Genomic DNA, 24,883 nt, shown 5'->3' with positions numbered 1-24,883 from the left:
GGGACATTATACGAAATGACAGAGGTCAGCTGATAAGAGAATAGGGACCATTGTTGAGAGACTTTGGGATTTTGCTCGTAACGCAAATAATTTCAATATTTGTAGTCACCGAGAGAATGTAGTCATATTCTAAGTCACCAAGGAATAGTTTATGTAAAGTGCTGTTTTTATGTTTGTATAAAACGCGTTTGATTTTTTTTATAAAAAATATACGTGTCGAAAAAGGGTCCCTGTTTGAAAGTCAATTAAGTCTTATTATTTGTTCTGTGATCGTATTGCCATCTATAAAAAAACGATAATCAGACCACGAATTCTACAAATAAACTGAAAAAACAAACGACACCAAAACGCAAATCACATTCAAGCAAGCAACTTAACAATGACTTTAATTCGCCTCAAACTTTCTGAGTATTTCAATCAAGCAGAAAAGCAAGACAGATTTGCTTAATTCAAAAAGTTACGAGCGAAATCATGAGTCTTCTGCGATGTAAAACAAAAAGTACCTACTTCTATGTGGCAAAAGTAACTCAAGAATTTAACTTTGGGTAATATGTAACATTATGAATAATCTTGGTGTGAAGCAAATGTCAAAGTTATGTAGCAAACCATTTGTGAGCGGGGGAATAAATCTTTCTAATCTTCTTTATATAACTTTACGCAAAAGCAACTGAAGTGGATACAGTTTGGCAAATCTCCTATTTTTGACCCTGGTTCAGAATTCCATTTAAAGCTCATTATTCAATCCATCATTTAATCCAAGACCACGTGGGGGGAAGTCGCGATCAGGAACTAGTGAAAATTGGCCATTGCATGGCGTTTCTGTCAAGCGTAACAATTACAGGAATATGTCCTATTTGACCGCTCAATGGACGCCAATCCTATAGTTATCAGTATTTGCTTACGTTAATTAGAAAGGCTTGGTTATCAGAATCTGAGGTCAATTTCAATTATAATAACAAACTATTCATTATAAACAATATCAATAAATTAAATGGTAATTGGTAATGGGTCATCTGTTAATGTGTTGATTAATGTACGACCCATGCCCCATGGTCCGTTGCATTTTATTGTGAAAATAATGTATCATTCAATTTTAATGATCGTTAAATACTGTCAATGAGAACAATATTGATGGAATATTAATAAAATTATAACTCCTGCCAGTCATGAAAATCTTTCTGCTTTAAAAAGTATTTATGTGAGTATCAGCGTGTGAGAGAGCTTGTCTGTGTGTGCCTGACGTGTTTATATGTACTTTTTGACTTTGCTTTCTGTGCAGGTAAACTATAACGACCATTTATATAAAAATGAATCCTCTTAATATCCTTGAGAAATTAGCGGCTAACTTCTTTATCACAGATTAAAAATACAGTCGGCGAATGTGCGATATTATATTTGTGCTCATACGCCTGAAAACCTATTAATATAAAAGGGTCAGAAAATATAGAACCTATATCTGTACTTCATCACCAAAAAAATAACCAGGACTGAACTTAATGGACCTTAAATCGATCGACTTAAGTTAGTGGTTTGGCGAAAATAATGGCACAGACATAGATAACGTTAATGCAGAAAAGATGAAAATTTGCCGCCATATTTTTGGGGCTCAGCGATATTTTATATATCAGAAGGCAGGATTTTCTGCAGAGATAATATCAATCTGCATTATTTGTATTTGTTTTATGAAAAGAAGATTTATATTTCGTTTTTATGAGTCTCCAAAATTGGGAAGGTATCTGAGAGGAATGATTTGATGGTTTGTTTGTCGTCACGCAGAAACTACTTGATCGCTTTGAAAAATTCACTGTTTAGAAGATACGTTATACTTTATTCGGGTGCTTACAGCACGTCGGGACGGGACACGGGTGAAGCCACGGGAAAACGGCTACTGACTTATAAAATGGTCTTAGATTTTCGGTTCTTTTTATTAACTTCGATATTCAGTATTAGCATAATGGTTTAACAAAAGTTGCGTGGTACTTGTAAAGAGGGTTTTCAATAAAAGTCCTAAATTCATGGCTCTATCGCGCACATATTGTGCACCTCAGCGTTTTCCAAGTAACAATGGACTTTTCAATTTCTAAGCGCTTTTGTAAAGGTTTCGAGAAAGGTTACAATAAGGCAGTAAAACGGCATTGTGTTCTTTAAGATTTCCAAGGTTTTTTATAAAAAATGGTAAAGTTAAACTAGACTTTGTTAGCGTAGTTTTTCAATCCTTGAAGTAAACATTTTTAGAATTAATTAATCAGTACCTACAGAAGTTATGTTTTGCCTATTTTTTCTTCTACTTACGAATTGAGCTGCAAATTAAATCACCAAACAAACCTTTGTTTAAGAGTTTTCTTAGATCTACCTGACGGCCACTGATGTGTAAAAGAATAATTTAATTAAAATACTAAGAGATCCAAAAATTCCGACAAAAGACGTTAGTAATTTATTAAAAATATAGATAATCATTTTCTCGATAAAACACGTTTTGGAGTTTACATTGATTCCCAGTATCGTACTAAACAATATAAAGAAGCTATTACAAACAAAACTTTTGAAGATTAAACTTTAAGACGGCTTACGAACTTTGAAGACCAAATATTTTATCTTTTCAATATTCATTGATCATTAAACATTTATTTTCAAAAAAAAATTACAGGCGATTAAGGCCTCATTGAAACTTTAGAAACAGTTCAAATGGAATCCAAGATATTTAACTTACTTATTAAGTAATAAAGACTTCAAATGAAAAACAAGGTATTTTATCCCATGTTCAGTGTAATTTATACATTTCCAATAACAAAATTCTTTGTATCTTAACTTCTGGATACCTTCAGGTAAGCCCACACTTTCTCGTAAATAACAGCACACCACACATTTATAAACTTGTGAATAGTGACGATGTTCGAACATAGATTAATCGAAAGTTTGCGTGGAAACTTTTCGAGCGTAACATTTGTATCTACATATATTTTACACCAGTCTGTCTCTGTCAAGAGGAAAGCACATTATTTTCAATGACCTTTCCAGAGGGTTCAAAGGACCCGAAACGTGGAGTTATATTTTAATTGCAGTATTTCTCTCCGATAAATCTTATTCCAAACATAAAAAGACAGAATAGTTTAAAATGGAGTCTTATCATTGTATGTGTATATTTAGCTGTTACCTATGTACACTTATTGGGTATATCCATAATTTTGGGTTTTTTAACTAAAATTAACTTAAGCCACGGTATAGAAAAAATAACTAACTACGAGAATCATATTAACAATCTCTTTAATGTCTACCAGCGAAAAATTTTTATATTCAATTCTAAAGCAAAGTAAACAAAATCCTAGAATAAAGTTTCTGGCATTTCTATTTACTGTATGTGGGATATTGAAAGAATTTATTATGAACCCAGGTTAGCTTTCGTTTGCAATATATCCGCAGACATAGGTACATATAACCACATTTGTCAAGCAAACAATGTTTGTGAACTCTTGAGAATAGCTACATAGTACCAATCTACATTTTTCCATGTCTATTGTAGACCTTTTTGTTCCGGGGGTTCCGTACCCAAAGGGTAAAACGGGACCCTATTGTTTTCGCTCCTCTGTCCGTCCGTCCATCCGTCCGTCTGTCACCAGGCTGTATCTCATGAACCGTGATAGTTAGAGAGTTGAAATTTTCACAGATGATGTATTTCTGTTGCCGCCATTTGTTGTTATAACAAATACTGAAAACTAGAATAAAATAAATATTTCGAGGGGCTCCCATACAACAAACGTGGTTTTTCGATATCCATAAATATATATAGAATATTAGTTTGGATGGTACGGAACCCTACGTGCGCGAGTCCTACTCGCACTTAGCCGATTTTTTCTTGCTAACACGATAGTAAAGTAGGTCCTTAAATTGTGTCATAAAAATGGTTTTACTTACATCTTTATTTGCTGCAAATTTTATAGCCTCCTTTTTATGTTCGTAACCAAATGTGAGGGGCGCGCAAATAAATTGTAGTAATGGAATTTCCCGTAAATTGAGATGAGGCCAACATTTGAATATTTAACCATAGGAAAAAATGGTTTATCCCTATGACAAGACGTTGAGGTAATTCCGAATCTGTGTAGGTATCGGTATCTACCACTTATATTTTCGTGAGGCAATATTATGCAAGTAGTAATGCTTAAATCTTATGCACTTAATTTTAAAAATAGTTTATTGAATTAATCCTATATGGGTTTAGTGGATTAGATGTGTTCTGCTGACTTTCAACTGGTTGAAAACACGGCAAAATGATTGCATAATTTACATAGTACTGAATTCACTAACAATAGATAATTGAATGAAAATGACTGTCGACAGCAGCGCACTCTAATACGTATTATGCTTAATTAGAATTTCTATATTTTGAAATCCATTTGCTTCATATTGTTCAGTTCAGAAATGGTTTCATTTGTAAGCAAAAGTCATGTATTCATGTATCAAAGAACGAATAACAGTAGTTCGGGATCACTTTCACGGGAAAAAATAGTATTATCAATTACAATAAACTTATGTTTTTTTTTTAATTTTAATATGCAAATGCAAAACATTTTAATAAGTGAAATCAAGCGCAGATGACATTCTTTGTCTATATTGTTTTCCGGAATCACAATCATTTCACGCGTACAAACAAAATTATTGGAATCGCGCATAAAAATCAATTTTACTTTCATGGACAAAATTCAAGGTTCACCCTCCATTTTATTAAAAACTCTTCTCAAGTTTCGTCTAGGGCCAACTTTCAAAAAGCTTGTTACGAACTTGGAAAAGGCATGAACATGATATTTGCGAAGTTTGCGCAGATTTCATGTGAGCCTTGAGCAAACGTAATTTTCAGACACTTTATAAAATATCTTCTACATTTTGGTAAGTTTCGAGAGATTGAATTGGCTGTGATTGCTGGTTATTTCAAAAAAAAACTAACTTCTTTTAAATTTTGGACGAAACAAAAAACAAGTCTGGTTGTTAGCAGAAAAGTACTCTGGATTTTTTTTAATTTACCTACTCGTATTATGTTCATACCGCCGGGCTATGAGAGTTAAGGAATATAAAGTGCACCAATGTCTGCGCAAATTCTTGCGAACGTCCTTCATAGCTGGCGCGTCGCTTAATGCGAGAACAGCCACCGTGGCCGAAAATTGCATTAATATGAAAATTATGGGCCTGGAATCTAAAATATAACTTATTTTCCTATGTTTTTCTTTGAAGAATATTATTTTACTATATTGATATTTTTTCCGCAGGTGGTGGCGACATACGTGGCAGCTAACTCCTCTCTCCAGTTCATCGAAGACCGGCCTATTCACTGGGCTGGTGGAAGGACCACACCTCCTCCTGACACACCTATGTGCGGCTTTGATGGCTCTCTCTGTCCTGATAATTGTAAGAACTATTTTTATTCTAATGCAATGAATACTTTGTTGCAAAAGTTTACGATTTTGTGTGTATGTTACTTCTTAATGCGCAAACAGCTCAATTATTGAAGGAAATTCCTTGTGGCCCTTACTGGCCATATACATACAATAATAATCTGTCACATGTAGTGGCGTTGTTTAAAATACTGTCTTTGGTGTCATGATCCTATACGAAAAGTCTGTGACGTTGTGTTTGTGCTATATTCGATTTTAATATACCTACGTTATTATCGGCACCAATTTCAATAGATAAAATTGAAACTTGGGAGTAATAATGGCGTCCACGGCCGATTTCGGCCACGGCGGCTGTTCTCACTTAAGGAGATCAGCCAACTGCGCAGGACATATTATAGTGCACGAGCATTTGCGCAGACACAGGTGCAATCCCTATTCCTTCACTTTCATAACCCGATGGGACGGCAATCCGACACGACCGGAAAGAGATCAGGCGCAGGACCGACATTTACGTGCTCTCCGAAGCACGGGTGAATCAATCACCAACTTCCAGACTACGGGCTGCTTTGTGAAAGTTTAAGAAAACCCACAAAGCGATTTCGGCCCGACCCGGGAATCGAACCCGAGACCTCGAGCACAGCAGCCTGCGCTTGCGACCACTAGACCAACGAGGCAGTCAAATATTAGTTGGGTTGGGTCAAATATTAGTTAAATATTAGTTGGGAGTAATATAGCTAATACCTGACACTTTTATCCTCTTCACATCGCAAGTTAGTTTTGTTCATAAACATCACTAGAACTCAAACAATTGCATTATGAAATAAAACATCAAAAATGAATGAAAACCTTGAGTAACAAAGGTCATTTAAAATGTCTACAACTTTTATTTGACTTGGCTTTTATAAAATTTTCCTCTAATTACAAAAGAGGCACTCTCAAATGAGGTGGTGTTTACTCTTTTAAGCCACTAAACTTCTTATCTGCCACTTCAATGTACTTTATTTTCGCTGTAGTACCTTCCTTTTAATTAAAGTTTAGAAGTAAAAGACTTTGAGGGCTTTATTTTATTTTCTTTTTATAAGAATTCAACCACAAATTCAGCAAACTATACCAATCCCTTAAGCAAAGGGAAGAAATATGCTATGATACAAATAATAATATGTTTTCTTTAAAGATAGTTACGTGTCGATGTCACTATTAATTTTCATTAAATATTCAAACAGTACCTCTGTTTGAATATTTAATGAAAATTAATACGTGTCCCACAGGAACTACTGTCCGTACATGGATAAAATATAGTCTATGTTCGATAAGAGTGTATTTTCAACATTGAAAGAATTTTTAAAATCTGTCCGGTAATTTTTGAGTTCATCCATTACAAACAATTTTTTTCTCTTTATAGAGGTAATATTAGTATAGAAAAGTAACATTTTCAATATGACCGATTCTGAATCGTGGTCTATACAATATCGTTTGGCGACCACTCCCTATGCTATTCTCGTTACAGACCTTATCTTTGCCATTTGGACCCAATCTGAAGCCGTATTCGCAGCTCATTTCTTTTCTTAATAATATTATCGGGTCTTCAGTAAATCGCTTGCAATTTTCTCGGCCGCTAGTTATTTCAACTTGTTGGGTTACCGCCAAGTAAAATTATGCTGTATGAAACTTATTTTTTGTACCGTTTTTCTTTGCTTACGATTAATTTGTATTATTAAACACGCGGATATTGATGATTATTTTCCATTTATTGCCAAAGTTTTCTTTTTATAAAAGGATTATTGTGATAGTTAAAATAATGAATGTAGTTTAAATGAGCATTATTCTTTATAATGATGACATAAGTATTAAGCCTTCATAACGTTTCGAAAGCACATTATTTTATTTTGGATAAAGTGTTCTTACGTTCATTTTGTAGGTTGCCATTATCGTAGGATTAAAAGCTTTGTTTCATTTTCAATAAAAATAAATGGATCTGAAAATGTAAATCCTTTAAAAAGGACTGAGGGAGGCGAAGTGAAAAATGACAAAACAAACCTTTTTCGCAATACTAATCTATCTTCTATAATACATATCTTATTCTATCTATATATCTATATAAACTTTAATAAAAAAAGGAACTTTTGTTTGTCTTTAATCTAAGCGAAATAATCCGAAGCAACTATAACGATTTATAAAATCGTTTACTATGGGGTAGCTTGACTATCCCCGAATAACATGTTCTGGCATAAATCTAAATAACTTATAAATTCAGCCGTTTGCGTGTAAAGAAGTAAAAAACTTACACACATATAAACTTTATAATATTAGTGTGATTATTCCGATCCTTCGGTTTAACGAGAAATGTTGACAAGGATGATACTAATGTACATTTGATTGCCAACATTGTCCCATTGCTAACCGTCTTCACTTGTATTGGCAGCTGGCCAACAAATATCAAAGGCCGATCGTATACACACAAGTCATGCATCAGTTCATAATCTTGTGTAATAAACTGACTAAAAACCATAATAACGGTATGTTTATGAATTGAGCGAAGCTATTTGAATCGATGTTATTGATATTCTTTCTGTTACTAAATGTTGATCTAAAATATATAAAGTAATTGGTGGACACTAACATAATATTTCAGTCCTAAAAAGTATTATGCCTTATCCTTATATTTATAATTATGCCTGCCTGGACATTTGAGGCAGAAAAGTAGGTACGTTGATAAACGAGATGGTTTTAACATTGAAAAATAAACCCAACATAAAATCACCGTTTAACACCTATCATGATTGAAAGCGTTTACTCACTGTTTGGTTCTGGCCTGTTATTGCTTCAAGCAATAACGTAGGGTCGATACAAGCAATATAGCTCGGGCCGGTCCATCGTTTATTACACATAGCAGCGCAACGGTGATGGGTATCGTTAATTGCAATCCCGCTCAAGCACTTCGGTCAAACGTGCGGAAAGACAATTATTATTAAATATAATTGGAATATTTTATTAAAGCTTGATGAATAATTTACGAGTACGTAATATACTTATTATAATAATTGTTTAATTAAAGGACCGCTTTCAATTTATAGAATTTAAGCATTGAAAATAACAGTTACACAAATAGGTACGTATGTCTTTGGTAAATAAATGCATGAAGAGGTCCATTTACGGATAAGGTGGATGGTAAATAGACCCCTACTCCTGTATACCATAAGGATAAGCAAACACAGCAGGGACACGTAAGTGACATTTTTAGTTCCTCTCCTAATATAGTAGATATTTGAATCACTGGTTCTTTAAGACGTCGGAAATTATAAAATTATAGTAATTGGATTTACAGTCCAAACTAGAAAACTAGATTATAACTATATTTGTTTGCTGCTAAGGTCAGCTTTCGGAAACTGTGGAAAAGGTGATTTTGTCACTATCAAAATCAAATACTATTTACCTAAAGATAAATGTGTTTTCTCAAAAAGCTCGATAGCTTGCACAGCTGGTTCACGTAATAAGTTCCTTTATAAATTAGGGTTCAGTATTCTATGCGAATGCACTAAAACCTCATCAATTTTCCTTGTTTCAAAATGTAATTCCTTTAGACAAAAGCTGGGAAGCGAATAAAAGGACCAACCCATCTCACAAGCACGTTAAATTATCGAATCTAGCACAGTCGTGTTTATTTTGGCGTGAAATTAAATTTTATCAGATTTATTACGATAATTCACTTTAGGGTGAAGCGATAGAATAAATTCTCTAGACAATTTATTCAGTGACAAGGAAGATACAGGTCCTTTATTTAGGGTCGTGTATAAAGATTGATACAGTACTCGGAAAACTCAATGGCAGTCCTCAGCTTCTGAGCAGACGCTATCAGGTCAACCTACCCGAATTTGTGAATTTTAACCAATCGAACATTAACCTTCGAGTTTTATGAAAATACTAGCTTTCGCCCGCGGTTTCACCCACGTCCCGTAGCCGGATGGTGACAAAAACCTTCTCCCGGGTCTAAGTTACCTCCCCTCTAATTTTCAGCCAAATCGGTCAAGCCGTTTTCATGTTATGTCGTGACAACGGAAAGCGGGTTTCATTTTTATAAGTATAGATTGAAAATATATTGATTTGTTGTTGCGCTGTCGTCTCTGCCTTCGCTCATAATTATAATCATAATTTAAATCATGTCACACAATATAGTATACCAACAAGTTGTCATGGATTTTGATGAAACATACTCAAAACATCTCTCTATAACATCGAAATACGGTTTCAAAATTTGAAATTAGGATTCCATGAACAATTTGATATTAATGTCCGTAATTAGTAGTCAGAATTTCATAATTATAATATATTCGGAATATATACTGTTTACTAATATTAATCTATTGTTTCAGCTTTGCCAGTTTATGCAATATTGAGTATAATACTCAGTTCAGTGGTCGTCGTGCTGGCTATACTCTCAGTGTTTATTTACAGGTAAGTTTTCATATGTAATTAAAAAATAAAAATAAAGGTATTTTATTAGTTTGATCAGGACTTTTTTGTCACGAAGTTCGTTTGTTTGGCTATAATGAACTTAAAAAAGCAAATTAACTTATCCGAAAAGTGTTTATCGAAAAGTTTATAATATCTGAAACTGAAAAAGTTAGGACTAAAATATTAACCGTCTTACCACAAAAACTTTTTAACGTCAGTTTAAGACTTGTCTAAAAAAATGACAAATTATGACGTTGACATATGGTTCATTTTGGAGCCACATTTTTTTTAGACAAGTGTAAAACAGTGGTTAAAGTTTTTGTAGTAAGGCCATAAATGCTTTATTAGTTTGATACACCGTTTTATCCTGTATTAAATAATACAAGTATCAATATCACTGAATATTTTTCCGATAAAAAACAACCATTAAGTACATTTTACTCGGTGCCTCATTAAATTGAATCCATCATTCTTTTCCCTTGTGAAAGCAACATTTCTTAGATCATTATATATTTTCTATGAGAAAAGTATTTTTACCAACGGTCTTGTAATGAAACCTTTGCTTGTTGTTATTAGTATTGTATAGTTATAGTGGTACCTAATGATGTATTGTGATTGATGTGGTCGCCTGTAATTGGGAGGACACCTACCCCCATCCCATATTTACTATCCATAGAACTAAAAAAAATAAACTGAGTGTCAGGGAATTATCTTTTAATTTTTACAAACTGTAAAAAACTCTTACTTCGATATGATATCCTGCACACTTAAAAAAAAAAACCCATGTCTTGCTACCTAGTGATGCCTACATGATAATTCAAGGTTTACATTGCGTACCTGTATTTTCTTTCTTCTTCTTTTTAATATTTTTTAAGTAATATTTAAAAATATTATTAATATGTACATAGGTAGTTAACAAATGAATTAATAATCACTGATTCCATTTTAATAGGCATTACAAGTTGGAAGCAGAGATAGCTATGATGACATGGCGGGTCAGTTGGAGTGACGTGCTGCAGCCGGGCGGGCGGCTTCGCGGGAGCTTGCACTCACTGGCGAGGAGATACAGTACTGGGGTAAGCAGATATAAGACATTTCATTATTGTGTTTCTAATATATATCATTTGGACAAAAAAAAAAATGTTTAAATTGAATAAAGCGTATCGAACCTCCTTGCACAATTCCTTATAACAGTCCCAATAATATACCTGTACTTTACAATTCGCTTGAAACATGAAACCTTGTTAAACCTGAAAAAAAAAACAGTGTTAAAAAAGTATCAGATCCGGGATATGACGATATAACTAAAAATAGGAGCAAGTGATACATCACTCCATATTCGGAACTCAAAATGAACATCTGGGTATTTTAAATTACTGACATAATTATACCTTGGAACTGAGGTCAGAAATAGCGGATAAGTTAAGGGCCATTAAGGAAGTCGATATGGGCTAGTGTAAAAAGTATATAAGTAAGTCCGCTATTGTACAAGCTTGTGCATAAAGTATTAAATAAATAAAAAAGCCTGGCACATTGTGTTATTTCAAAATATTTCAAAATAAAATGTCGATTCAAATGTAACAGGAATATTGACAGCGTGCTTTGCAAATAAGGTGTAAACAGATGTTTGCTGGTAAACGAACAGTGAGCTAGAAAGAAAGAAAGAAAGAAGAAAGAAAGAAAACTTATTTATTGACACAAACCATACATACACAATAGAAACAACAAAAAAAAAACAAAATAAAAGAACAAAAGGTTGCGTCAACTAGGTCCAGTTCAGCATTATGCCAGACAGCTAGTGTCTGACGCTGGTTTTCAACTGGACCTATGCGGAGTTGCGGATGTCCATCGGTATGAACTGATTTATGCTCTATAGAAAAAAATAATAAAACTACTAAACTATGTACTATTTAAAAAAAAAAAAAAGAAAAAAAAAAAAAAAAAGAAACGTAAATCTTAATCAGAAGGATTAGTCACAAAAATTAAATAAAAATAAAAAGTGTACATACCTACGTGTACCTTTGAACTCAGGAATTTTGTCGGAGTCATTTCGTAAATTACATTGAAGCATTTTACAATTATATGTCATCGGATCCATCCATTTACTTACAATACTAGCGTCAAAACTTTAAATTATGCATATCCGTTATTCGGATTTATCAGACTAATCTAGAAATAGAGGCACTAAACATTAGCCTGAGGATTTAACCTGTGCAGCCTATCCAATGTAGAATTGGAAATCTGTAGGCTTCAATGTAGGTGCAATTTCAGACTAAAACTGTTTTGCGGTTCAAATCCCCGTGTTGCTTGCATATTCCAATCGGCTTTTGAATCAAGATTATTACTAAAGGGCGACCACCTGCGCTTTAAATCATAAAGTATGGAAACTATAGTTCGGCCATTCAGAGAATGCGTTCCTGACACGTCGCGATTGAACTGACGACGTAACTACATTCATTGATTATTGATATAATAATGTTGTTTTAATGCTCCTCAATTGTTAAAACGGTAAACAACCAGCAAAAATATTTTTATCGTAACTGCAACGCCATTGCAAAGTTACGTCGTCAGTTCAATCGCGACGTGTCAGGAACGCATTCTCTGAATGGCCGAACTATAATCGATATCTATTATGTTTACTGTTCAATACATTCGTAAAATTATTATCACCACCAAAATTAATATGGACCTATTTATATCACAATTATTTGACAAGGATCATCATGGATAGGGTTAAGGCGACCCCTGTCTCAATCTTTCATTCGGGGTCGGTGCAACGTGACTCTTTCCTTTAATCATATGACTGTGTATTATTTTATAGCAAAAAGTTTCTTTAGACAAATACGCTACAGAAACTGCGATAGGACCTTAGTTACTCAAGTAAATGTTTACTATAATATATTATATGTATTGTACATAAGAGAAGCAAAATTACTAAACAAACGAAAAATCTCGATGTTATATTGATTGTCCATAGGTTATCCCCTGTGGACTTTCCAGTTCATTACTTCCATTATTTGGAAGCTTTGTTCGAATTGCTTTCATGATCCGCTATTGTGTCAAATCATAATTTACAATATTTGTTGTCAGTTGCATTAACTTTGATCAATGAACTATTTTCATGTATTGTTAAATTTTATTTATATTGGAAAGTTACGCTTAATGATCACGTATAAACTGAACCCCCAAAGTCTGTTAAATCTTAGACTAGTCTAGAGCTCTTGAGAATGAAACATTGTCTTGAATTCGGAATACAGCAAAACTTGTTTGACTCTGAAATGTAAAAGTAGGTAAGTCCGAATTGATTCATGGCTGACTTTCAGCTTGTGAAGAGCTAAGTTACCAAACTTATAAATGTCAAGTATTTATCGGTACGAACTTCATCCTCGTTCAACAACGTTAATATTCGATGAACTTTTAGCGTTCGATAGATTTTGTGAGTGGAATAGTTTGAAGAGCTACTTTAAGAAGTTACTGTTAATTTCCTAAATATTTTGGAGTATCTTTTTGATAATTTGAAATTCCTGGAAATAGCTGGTCCCTTTAGGGTCTTACAACTTCTTTGTAATTGCGAACACCTTAAGGAAAGATAAACTGAGGAGATCAAGTTTTAAATATACTTATTAAATTAACTCTTAGGTAGTTGAAAACGAAACCTTATTTGTGCGAATAAGCTTAAACGATTTTCATAGACATTAAACAGATTTAGAGTCTTCACTTTAATGGTTTTTGTTTTAGACTACATTCTCGGACGAAGCCACGTCTTTAGCTGGTGACAGACAAGTATACGCTCCATGTGGATTCTACAAAGGTTGCCGAGTTGCTATTAAGAAAGTGGACAAACAGCGGATAGACCTAACGAGGCCTCTTCTGCTCGAGTTAAAGAAGATGAAGGATTTAGAACATGATCACTTGGCAAGGTTTTACGGAGCGTGTGTGGATCCTCCACATTGTTGCCTTTTGACCGAGTACTGCCCCAAAGGATCGCTGCAAGATATTTTGGAAAATGAATCCATTAAACTGGATTGGATGTTCAAAGTCAGTTTGATGCACGATATCGTGAAGGTGAGCTTGTAGTTCTTAATTGGTATTAATCTGTGTACTTTTATTTACACGATGATTGCGCACTCGTTAGTCACAGTTGAGTCTTGGGGATTTTTGGGTCTAGTTACTATTTATAAAATCTCTTGAAAATTGATACTATTGTGCTCCTTTACACTAAACAGTTTATCAGTTTAGTTGGACCTCTTTACAGGGTGATAATAGTATAAAATCTCAAAGGACAAAACTTTGCTACTGCCTCACCGAGCTTTAAAAGCTTTATACAAACATTGTGAATCGATTTTACTGAAGTTCAATAAAATTACAGGGCTTAATGAATAATGAACTGATCAAATCATTTGTTTTGTTTGGCAGACAATTCGAAATGTTATCTGTGGTGACTATAACCAGCTTGTTTAAACATTGTCAAAATTTCAATGCAGAATTCAATACTGTGTGGGTCTTGTGTCAAGTGATATTAAAACATTAATAAAATATACAGCCTATCCTTACATAAACAAAATCAGCGTTTATTATAGACTGCATCAGAAGCAAATAACGTTTTAATGTTTTTTTTCCTTATTCAGGGCATGCATTACCTCCACGGTTCAGACATCAGATCTCACGGGGCTTTGAAGTCCAGCAACTGTGTGGTAGACTCACGATTTGTATTGAAGATCACGGACTTTGGACTCCACGCGTTAAGGACATCAGAGAAAGATTCGAGGGCACACAGTTATTGGACGCGTAAGTACATTGAAATTAGTGATAAGTGAATAGAACTCATTTTTAAAGTTTCTGCCCTTTTTTGTCAATGTAGTTTACTCGTACGGGTCAAACGATTGTGTTCAGTACTGTTCAGTGATTGATTCATGATGCTTTTCCTTTTTCACAAAAAATGCCGATGTCTCATATAAATTCAAAGCTTTCAAATAACAACTTTCAAATGTAGTCATAAGTAATCTGAACTAAGCACGTTCGAATTTATATAAAAGCCTCATGATTAAACAATATCACTCATTACCGATCCACTTAACTATGACGCCATTCTACCCTCGCACTTTCTGAAACAAGTTCGAAATTCAACCAGCATCCAGTCAATTAGTCGCCAGTCAGAGTATTTGACTTTTGTAAAATTATATTAACCGCCTCAATAAGGAAGCTCAGTTGGACAGCTTTTAATTTAATTTTTACTTTGTAATTGTCTTTGTGGGTTCTTAACTCTCAATTTGAGGAAAATCAGGACTTCGCTAAACGCCAAGCCTCGCAAAAAACGACTATTATTGACCAAAATGTTGTCTACCAAACCTCAAGAAACTAAGCTAAGTGAACATAAGCGATAAGATCTTACAAAACTTATTCCCAAAACGGGTGGATATTTTTCTTAGCCCATTATTCCAGGTAAACTAAATTTTCATATGGTCCTTTAGGTCTTCTCTGGACTGCACCAGAGTTGCTTCGAACAGCAGAACCGCCACCGGAGGGGACACAGAAAGGAGACGTGTATTCCTTCGGCATCGTCATGCATGAAATTGTGAACAGGCAGGGAGCATTCTGGCTCGGTCCTGGCATCGAAATGGCGCCTAAAGGTGAGTTATGCTAAAGGTACAAATGAATGATTAAAATAAGATCAAGCCTAGCGACAATTAGATACACAAATTGATGTTTTATTGTTCAGAGTAAATTCCAAAAACCTATATTTTTTGGTACAACGCGTTTCATCGCCATAAATATTTAAAAGAGAGTAGCGCTTAAAAAATATATTTCTCGTTATTCATACAAGGTTATATTAAACGTAATGGATTCCGTTTAACACAGGTGCAAACCAAATTGGCAAAAACATTTTTTCATCAAATATCTCTTTTGGCTTTATTTACGCGCTGTAGGGATAAAATTGGTTTAAAAGGATATTTCATTTATGTTAGAATTAAACCAATAGATCCGTAATTTATTAGGACGGCCTTTTGGCTATTAGCGTCGATACAATTTAAGATACTGAATAAAGATTATTGAATTACGGATAATAATTCTCTAAAAATAAAGCTCTTTAATCGAAGAAGGGTATACGTTACTTTATAGTTAAATATTTACTTTGGAATATGGTATAAATCGTGGGAAATTGCGTTGTAACAAAAATAAACTATTCTTGAATATACAATTTTCCTAGAAATCATTGAGGCGGTGATAGCCAGTGGTATTCGACCCAATACATCTCATCACCGTTCCTGTGAGGTGGACGATGCCACCGAGTTGATGAGGAGGTGCTGGGCCGAAGACCCTGCCGAGAGACCAGACTTCGCCCACCTGAAGGGAGCCATAAGACGCCTCAACAAGTAATTATTATGTACATATGTCTTCATCTTCTGGTGTAGATGTATTGTGACATTTTTTTAGCAATTTTTTTATTATTTTTTTTTAATTTACGTAGTGTCTCTGAAAACACACGACTATCAATTTTTAATCGTAAAACAATTAAGCAAATATTGATAAATGTATTTAACATTTTAAAGAAATAACGAAAATATTGTTAAATGTTAAATACATTTATCAATATTTTCGTTATTTCTTTAAAATAAAAGTTAACCTCTCCAGAAATCATTTTTGCTTGTTATTTGTAAATATAATATTTTCTTTTTTCGAGTTCTCGATATTCTAAACTCGTATTTTTCTTTCCAACAGAACTCAAGAAAGTAGCAACATTTTAGATAATTTACTTTCCCGTATGGAGCAGTACGCAAATAATTTGGAATCTTTAGTTAGTGAGCGAACTCAAGATTATTTAGAAGAAAAGAAGAAATGCGAAGAACTTCTCTATCAACTTTTACCCAAGTAAGTAACAAAAACAGCATTTTAAAAGCAGTGTGCTTTCAGTAAAAACTATTTCAAACACAGCGCCAATATTGAACTGCTTTCGAAAACAATAGAAATTTTAATCGAAGAGTCTGCAAACTTTTTATTCAGACGAACAATAATACTACCTGTGTAGGTAAATATAAAAAAAATAAAGAACAAAGATATGTACTATGTTCTCAAATCTAATTACGACGGTAATAAAAATACTCTGTTCAAAATATAATTATTTTTTCCATTTCCAATTTTTCATCGCCCGCGGCATCGCCGTTTGAGGTCAATTAAAATCTCAATAATGAATAACTTTCGTCGGTAGCAGACAGTGCTAATTAGAAAATGGACTTTCAAAGTAACAAAGACCGACTTAATTGTCTTTTCCATTCAACTTCTAAAAATTTTGTCTTCGTATTTAATGAACTTGATTTTTTAAGTGACTTGTTTGTGTCTTAAAAATGCTTTTTCTTAAAAAATATTTCGTCAAAAGAAACTGAAATATTTCATAAAAAGCATTAACTTAGGCTAAGAAAATATATTTCATAGAACTCCTAATTTCAAATTATTTATTCATGTCATACGGTAGGTACTATATACAGATTTTCTTACGCTTTTAAGGTCAAATTCAAGGTTGGTTTATACTGAATCTTTAAAAATATAGAAATATTATTAAAAGCAATCTGCTCCACGTATTTTAATGGATATTGGATACTTTGTAGGTTCTATTACTCTTTTATACGACACAATAAATATGCTTGATCTGACTTGATTGTGTTATTCATAATTGGGTCAGAAAAAGTCTCTCAGTGGAGAGTCCATCCTTCCATTTTCAACAGCATTGTTCAAATGTACTCCGTATTCTTAATTTACAAATCTGTTGCAATCGACAGCAGCGAAAGCGCCAAACGAAATGAATTTTAAGATTCTAAGTAAATAAAATTGTATGAAACCTCGCGCGACGAATCGGCCATATAATTCGAATCCGACAGAAACATGTTTTTTTTTGACGCAAAATTATTTATTAATCACAATCACAAATTAAAACTATTCTAGTAAATAATTTAAAACTTAAAAGCGTCAATAGAAATGACAGATGTTGTTTTTATCACCCAGGTCCGTAACATTACAACTGATCAACGGCCAGTCAGTGGTGGCAGAGACCTTCGAACAAGTGACGATCTACTTCTCAGACATCGTCGGTTTCACAGCACTGTCTGCCTCCTCCACTCCTATGCAAGTGGTAGACCTGTTGAACGACCTGTATACGTGCTTCGATTCCATTGTTGAAAACTACGATGTTTATAAGGTGAGTTTTACTGTCAATTTACTCGACTGCTGGTGGGGCAGCAAGGAGTTTTCCACGTTTGCCTAATCTACCTATGTACCAGTTATTGTGGTCTAGATCCAAGGTACTCTCTCAAGCAATCCTGCAGCTATGGTTTTAGCCCTACTAACCTTCATATTTTTTGAGGCATATTTACAACGTGTCAAAATCTTAAGATATTTTTGTATCCCAAAAACAGGTGGAAACCATAGGCGACGCTTACATGGTGGTATCAGGTCTGCCAGAACGCAACGGTACGCGGCATGCCTGTGAAGTGGCCCGAATGGCTCTAGCGCTGCGAGACGCAGTCAGTAGATTCCGCATCAGGCATCGGCCACAAGATCAGTTGAAGCTCCGGATTGGGTTACATTCTGGTAAGATCACTGCTACAAACAATCATAAAGGGTATAAACGATCTAGATTAGTATGAGAACAAGTCCTAACAGTTTCTGCTTGCTATGACCACAAAAGGGCGCTATAAGGTCTTCTTCATCCCGGATCTAACTCAAGACTAAATCTTATTTAAGCTCGGGGATCAATATGATTTCAAAATGAACTGAAACTATTTTCAAGTCACAAATAATAATCCGGTATACGAAACTCATGATCTGAATTTGTGATGAGGTTACTTTCATCCAGAGCGGCATCGAATAGTTTATAAAATCAAATTGTTCGTGTACTTTTATTAAATGTCACTCGGATAACTTCTCGTTTAAATGTTGTTTCACAACAAACTCCGTTCAGTTACTTCGAGAAAATGTCAAAAGAAGCAAATGAAACTAAGTTATACAGAAAAAAAAAAACAACTTTCAGACAACCGAACAATCACAAATTGTAGAATTGTAGGAAAAGCAACATGACAAACGATGCCCCAAAATTACTAACTTAACATAAAGAGAACGATATCCCGTCGAAAATCACTACGTTAAAAAATCTGGGCCACGACTCTCGGAAATGTTGAACAAAAATACAGTACCACATTCATTCCCTTTCAAAGTAACGAGCTGCGATGAAACGAACTCGAAAATTAAATAGAATATAAGCCAATTTTTTGTTCGCATGGTATTTTTTAGAAGCATTCAAATTACTTTGCCGTCAGAAATCTGTTTCATGCAAAGTTATTTCGATATCATTATGAGAGCAGCTTTGTTTTCTTTGACACGTCTTCATTAGGAAAATCACTCACGAGAAAATATGCTCAATTTTTTGGAATCAATTAATGGGCGGAGTAAAAGCTTTCAATAGAGTCAGAACGTTGTTGTCAGTTTCTCATGTTCGTGCTCCTTGCGTATTTTTATTCATTAAAGGTCCCTCACGTAGTTTCTGCAGAGTAAAATAATGGTCTAGTCACATTATGGCATACAGACAAACCTTTTAGCCGACATCAATTCATTTTCAATAAAGTACATAACAATTTTATTTACACATAGGTACCTATTGGTTTTTATTTTGCTTAATACAACCTTGATTGAACTTATTTAATAAAGTTTTTGACCGTTTTTATGCGCGTAATTAGCCAGATTTGACACAAATGTACGTTTCTAATTTAAATGTTATTTTTTTCTAACAGGTCCTTGTGTAGCTGGTGTGGTTGGTCTGAAGATGCCTCGCTATTGTCTGTTCGGGGACACCGTGAATACGGCGTCGAGAATGGAGTCCAATGGCGAAGCTCTCAAGATCCATGTGTCTCCAGATACTAAGGCACTGCTTGATCTCTTTGGAACCTTTCATTTGGAGTGCAGAGGAGAAGTTGCTATGAAGGTACACTCACAACTGTTTTCAGTATTTACAAGTTCAGTTTAGCTAACTAATAATATAGATAGAATTTATGTAAAGATTCAATGGTATTTTTTTCCTTTATGTTATAGTAATTATGATTTTGTTACAGGGCAAAGGAACTCTAGTCACATATTGGTTAATAGGCGAAAAAATAGATCCTAATGCACAAAAAGACAGACCATCGTTAGTTAAAACCCAGACGCAGTCGACAGAAAGTGGCTCACTGTCACACTTAACTCCATTCAGACAACGATTAGACCAAACTTCTCGATCATCAAGTAGAAGAGGATCAGGAGTGTTCATACAAAAAACAGACATCAGTAAATTAGAAAAAGACGCTCAACCACTTTTACAAAACTTAAGTATTCAGAGACAGCATTCAGACCCCACGGAACCTGTCACGAATGGTGTCACAGAAAATGGAGAAGAAGTGGACAAACAAAGCGTTTCTAATTCCATATCTCTAAACGTCAATTCACTAAACCACAACTCGGTTCATAGCAGTCAGCCCCGAGTAAAGCTGAAAGACTGCCAGAACCAGAATTCAATTGGCAATCACAAGACAAACAAAGTAGGGAATAACAATTGGATTTCTAAATTGCCGACAGCGAGCTCGTTCGATAACGGCACCAAGAAAGGCGCAGAACGTTTAAAGGATTACAGCAGTGTACCGTTACTTTCAAAAGCTGATACACCAAACGATTCAATTGTGTAGAATTTTATGTGAATTTAAAGGACTTTATAAAGTGACACAGAAAAGTTGTGAGAAAGTTCTTGCTTCGTGTTATTATATGGATGTGAATGTTGTCATTTGTGCTCTCACTTGATCATTCAAGTTAATGTATATTTGCATGTACAAAGGTACTAGATACCTATTTACTTTTAGCTGATAATGTGTACATATGAAATTGGTGAATTCTGAAATGGATGAGTCCCTAATGATTTGTAGTCCCAAAGCCATTTGTCTCAATTTATTAGGATGCCTCAAAAGGTTTCTCTGGCATTAACCTTTATAGCTCCCGTCCCATTCCTGTATCGTACATCCATTCAATAGGGTGTTATTTACTTGAAGTATTCATTTTGGATGATAGTGCTTTATTTAATTTTGAGACGCACTTATTGTTTTCCCTATATATTATGACAAATTGGTTAGATACTTATCATGACATGCTCGATTTTGAGCATTATTTGAAGCGAACTCAAAAGTAGCATTTAGTTACTTAATTTGTACCAATGACTTGTTAAGGTAAGGTCTACATTTAAAAATTTAATGCTAAAAAAATATGCCGTCATTTAAATTGTTTATTCTATCGTCTTAATTTGATTGAGTCCCATTTTCAAAAGTCCTGGAACCCTAAAATCAAATGTTTTAAATGAAAGTCTTATATTACTATACTAGTATATACTAGGTAAATGTTTAATGTCAATATAATACGTTACTTGGTGTTTTGATAGTAAGTAACTAGCACTGCTTAAAAACTTCGATAAATCTTGCGAAAAATATTCACTTGCACGATCTCTTTTAATATATACCCTGGATCAATTGTCCATATTTACGTACATTCCCAGTAAAGAGCTTATGAAACTGTTTACTATTATGTATGAATGATATTTTTGAAACCTGTCTGAATATTTGACTATTCAATGATTAAGATTGATGTTGCACATTGAGCAACAATTTTACTCTTTGCAGTCATAGTTTAGAAGTACTTTTTGCGCACAGTCATTAGTTATAATGAAAATGTTTATAAATACTATTTGGAAACCATTTCAGATTGCTTTACATATTAAATAAATAAATCGCTCGAAGAAAGCGTTAGTTAATAGCTTATTATCAAAAAGATGTATTATTATCAACTCCAAAAAGAGATTGAAAATATGAAAAAATCCATTAGTGAGCAATATTATTTTACCTCAATAAAGTCAAAATATTATCAAGTAAAGTAATGTATGAATACAAGTAATGTAAGTTAGACTTGCTCAATTTGTACTTTCACAGTTTATTCAACTTAGTACATTCTATTTATTACAAATGATGAGACTAGTTTGTAAATATACTTATGTACTTAATTGTTTATTATTTATTGTAAATAACGCCTGAACTACTTAAAACTATGTTGTGATCTTAGAAAGGTACCTATATTTATAATACTGTAGATGGTTATGAGAAAATAAATGTTTCTTAAACGTTATAGCAAATATAATGAGTGAGAATTATTCTAGTTGTTTTATTGATAAGTCCAAGAAATAAACAAAAACGTTTTTCTGCTTCAATCATGAAAAAAAGTTGAAAAGCCTGAAAAGGACATTGTTCAATTTTGGCCTAAGAACCGATGTGAATATAAATTATACTATAATTTTTATTTATTTTTATATTGTTTGAAACATATTTTAGTATTCCACGGACACTTCAAATAAAAAAATTCCAAATAAAAAGTAGGGTCACAATTATTGATGCCTTATAAAATGTTTCCGTCGGCCAGTGCTGCCAGTTTCGGAAGTTTTCGGGATTTCGGTAAATACGGATCGAATTGAGAACCTCCTTTCCGAAGTCGGTTATTAAAATTAGTTGCTAACACTTTATTCATTTAAATACCTAAACTGACTAGCTAGAAAAAAACTAGTATTTGTATAATGTTTTAAGATGGTTTTGAGCGAAATCGCGAATTTCTAGCTTGGCACTCGAGTAGGATTATAGTTTTCGTAATTGGCAACACTGGTGTACTTCAGTCAGTTTGCTAGAAGTCAGTTTGATAGCTTTGCGACTATCGTTTCTTTTGTGATTTTCTATGTGTTTCATGGTTTTATTCTAACAACTTTGGCTTGATTACGGACTCCGATTAGATTGCGTACTTGGTAGACTCGGCTTTGTGTGAAGAACTGGATTTTACTAGCATTTTCGGATATTGCTCTGTCTGTGATCGAATTTAGTTATATTATAATTACAACAATGGATGTAGAATATAGTATATTGTATAAATTGTGGATCTGCTGGAGGTTCTTTGGTATTAGAAAACGAAGATATACTTCGTTGCATACAACAATGGACCGTTCCCCGTATGGTAAGTGGTCTACGAAAGTGTTTTTCTAATTTTGATAAGAATGTTACTACCTACTTATGTTTTCATAAGCACACAATTTCTCGGTTTTCAAATCAATTGCCACAATTGCAAGTTACTTGATATTTACTAATGTTTTTTGTATTTATTATTACAGGTTGAAGCTCATGACCTTATATGTACGACGTGTTGGTCTCAAGCAGTCGAGCATAATAAGATGCAATGCACTGTTGGACGCAATTGTGTACTTTGTAAGAAGCTCCTACCATCAGGCATACTGTTGCAATTGTATCTTTGGGCGTAGAACAGTGGGCTGTTGTGCCCACATAATGACTATTATCTGGTATTTAAGCTGGGCGAGATACCAAAACTCAATTGAACCCCCTGCTCAGTTCTTAGATAATATATTATTGAGAAATATTGATGATTAAAAACCTTTAATTGAATATAAATATTGTTTTTATTGCACATCCTCGAAAACCTCTTTCATTGTTATTGGTAAACCTTACTTTAACTGTTAAATTATTTTGTGTGGTAATGACATTTTTAGTATGGTCTGTACCTTCTTGGTAATAGACCGCGGGTTCGATTCCCGCCTTATGGCATGTAGATAGCTAGGTAACTGTCTAATATAAAAGTAGTAACAATCATTTAAATAAATAATTCTCTATCGTAATAATATCGATATTTTATGAATTGTGGTGAATGGAACTCTTCCATTTTGGATACGTTTTATCACAAATCCAAAGTGGATTCACTATATATTAAGAAACGTAACGTTGAAAGCAAAAGCGTTTAGGTAGTTGTTTTTCATAAAAATTCTAAGCATTTATGAAAACTAGTCACACGCCCCGTCTTCGCACGGTGGCAATATAAAACCTTGGTGTTAACCTTCCTCTTGACCTACTCTATCTATTAAAAAAAAATAAAAAAAAATCGCACCCAAATCCATCGCGTAGTTTTAAAGATCTAAAGCATTCATAGGGACAGACAGAAAATGCAACTTTATAAAATGATCATTGTCAAAGAATTATCTTAAACTTGACTATTTACTATCTCTTTTCCTAGTATCTAGTAGAGTAGTCTTTTCCTAGATCTAGAAGAGAACATATAGAGCTGTACATAGTATTGTTGATATTTTGTATAGTGTAGTTTGATAACACTACTCTGATATTTCACGCAAGCTTGGTTATTTTTTATTTATAACCTCAAAATATTAACTTTTTTCGTAATTATTTTAGTTTCCTGAAGTGTCCGTTCGTGAAAACTTATTTCATAGGATTCCATATAATTTTAAGAGTTTATAGAAGTCACTTTCCATTCAAACGGTTCTTAGGCAGAACATGTATGGAGCCGGAACAATGTCCTTTTGTATTTTAAAAATATGGCCGAGACTCTGTATGATCGGAGTCCCGATATCCTTAAGGCGATGGATACACTCATACCACCTTCATCTTTAGTGACCAACGTCACCGTACTAATGGGAGACTTAAAAATCCTATGGCATTCAAGTCCTGTTGGCTACCCTAGACTCAAAAGTCCTATTGGTTTCCCCAGGGGTACTAAACAAGGATGCATACATGAAAGCGGGCATGAGACCTAAGCCGTAATTTAGGAGCAATAATTCTGAAATGAAAACTCTCAGATCCGTTCATTCATTCGTTGCTCTCCATCATTGTCTTCAAGGATATTCTTTTGTTGTGCCATATTTTGGTGGGATGTAAGTACTCTGAGTGTTTTCAAGTTTTATAATATTTATTACCTATCTATTTTTGTCAAACCTTACGAGTCTGAGAATGAGAAAGCACAGCAGCGCCCAAGCATCATTAAATAAAAGACGAACAAAAAAAACATTTTCTTCAGCCAACCAGCCATTCTGTCACTAACGTTATGTCGTGACTGCATGCTCATTTAAGCTATGGTACACAATAAATAATAAGCATTTATATAAATCATGCAAAGTAATATCGTACCTCGTATTAACGTAACGACATTATTTA

The 24,883-nt window shown here is 34.0% G+C and overlaps 1 protein-coding gene across 7 annotated transcripts in view; it reads left to right on the top strand.

The window, feature by feature from the left end:
• Positions 1–22,041, top strand: part of LOC124640759 (atrial natriuretic peptide receptor 1) — a 265,956-nt gene extending 243,915 nt beyond the window's left edge. For all 7 annotated transcript variants that reach the window (XM_047178678.1, XM_047178680.1, XM_047178677.1 and 4 more), the window contains 12 exons: positions 5,259–5,397; positions 9,755–9,836; positions 10,789–10,912; positions 13,575–13,901; positions 14,465–14,624; positions 15,308–15,466; positions 16,045–16,210; positions 16,557–16,706; positions 17,835–18,027; positions 18,245–18,419; positions 19,616–19,806; positions 19,934–22,041. In XM_047178678.1, the coding sequence (XP_047034634.1) occupies positions 5,259–5,397; positions 9,755–9,836; positions 10,789–10,912; positions 13,575–13,901; positions 14,465–14,624; positions 15,308–15,466; positions 16,045–16,210; positions 16,557–16,706; positions 17,835–18,027; positions 18,245–18,419; positions 19,616–19,806; positions 19,934–20,539 (2,472 nt within the window). In that variant the 3' untranslated portion in view covers positions 20,540–22,041. The remainder of the gene's footprint in view (positions 1–5,258; positions 5,398–9,754; positions 9,837–10,788; positions 10,913–13,574; positions 13,902–14,464; positions 14,625–15,307; positions 15,467–16,044; positions 16,211–16,556; positions 16,707–17,834; positions 18,028–18,244; positions 18,420–19,615; positions 19,807–19,933) is intronic.
• The last annotated feature ends 2,842 nt before the right edge of the window (positions 22,042–24,883 follow it).

The sequence above is a fragment of the Helicoverpa zea genome, chromosome 21 (assembly GCF_022581195.2).
Source record: "Helicoverpa zea isolate HzStark_Cry1AcR chromosome 21, ilHelZeax1.1, whole genome shotgun sequence".
Classification (NCBI taxonomy): Eukaryota; Metazoa; Arthropoda; class Insecta; order Lepidoptera; family Noctuidae; genus Helicoverpa; species Helicoverpa zea.
The sequence above is the reverse complement of the archived record's forward strand: the minus strand, read 5'-3'. Positions and strand labels throughout refer to the sequence as shown.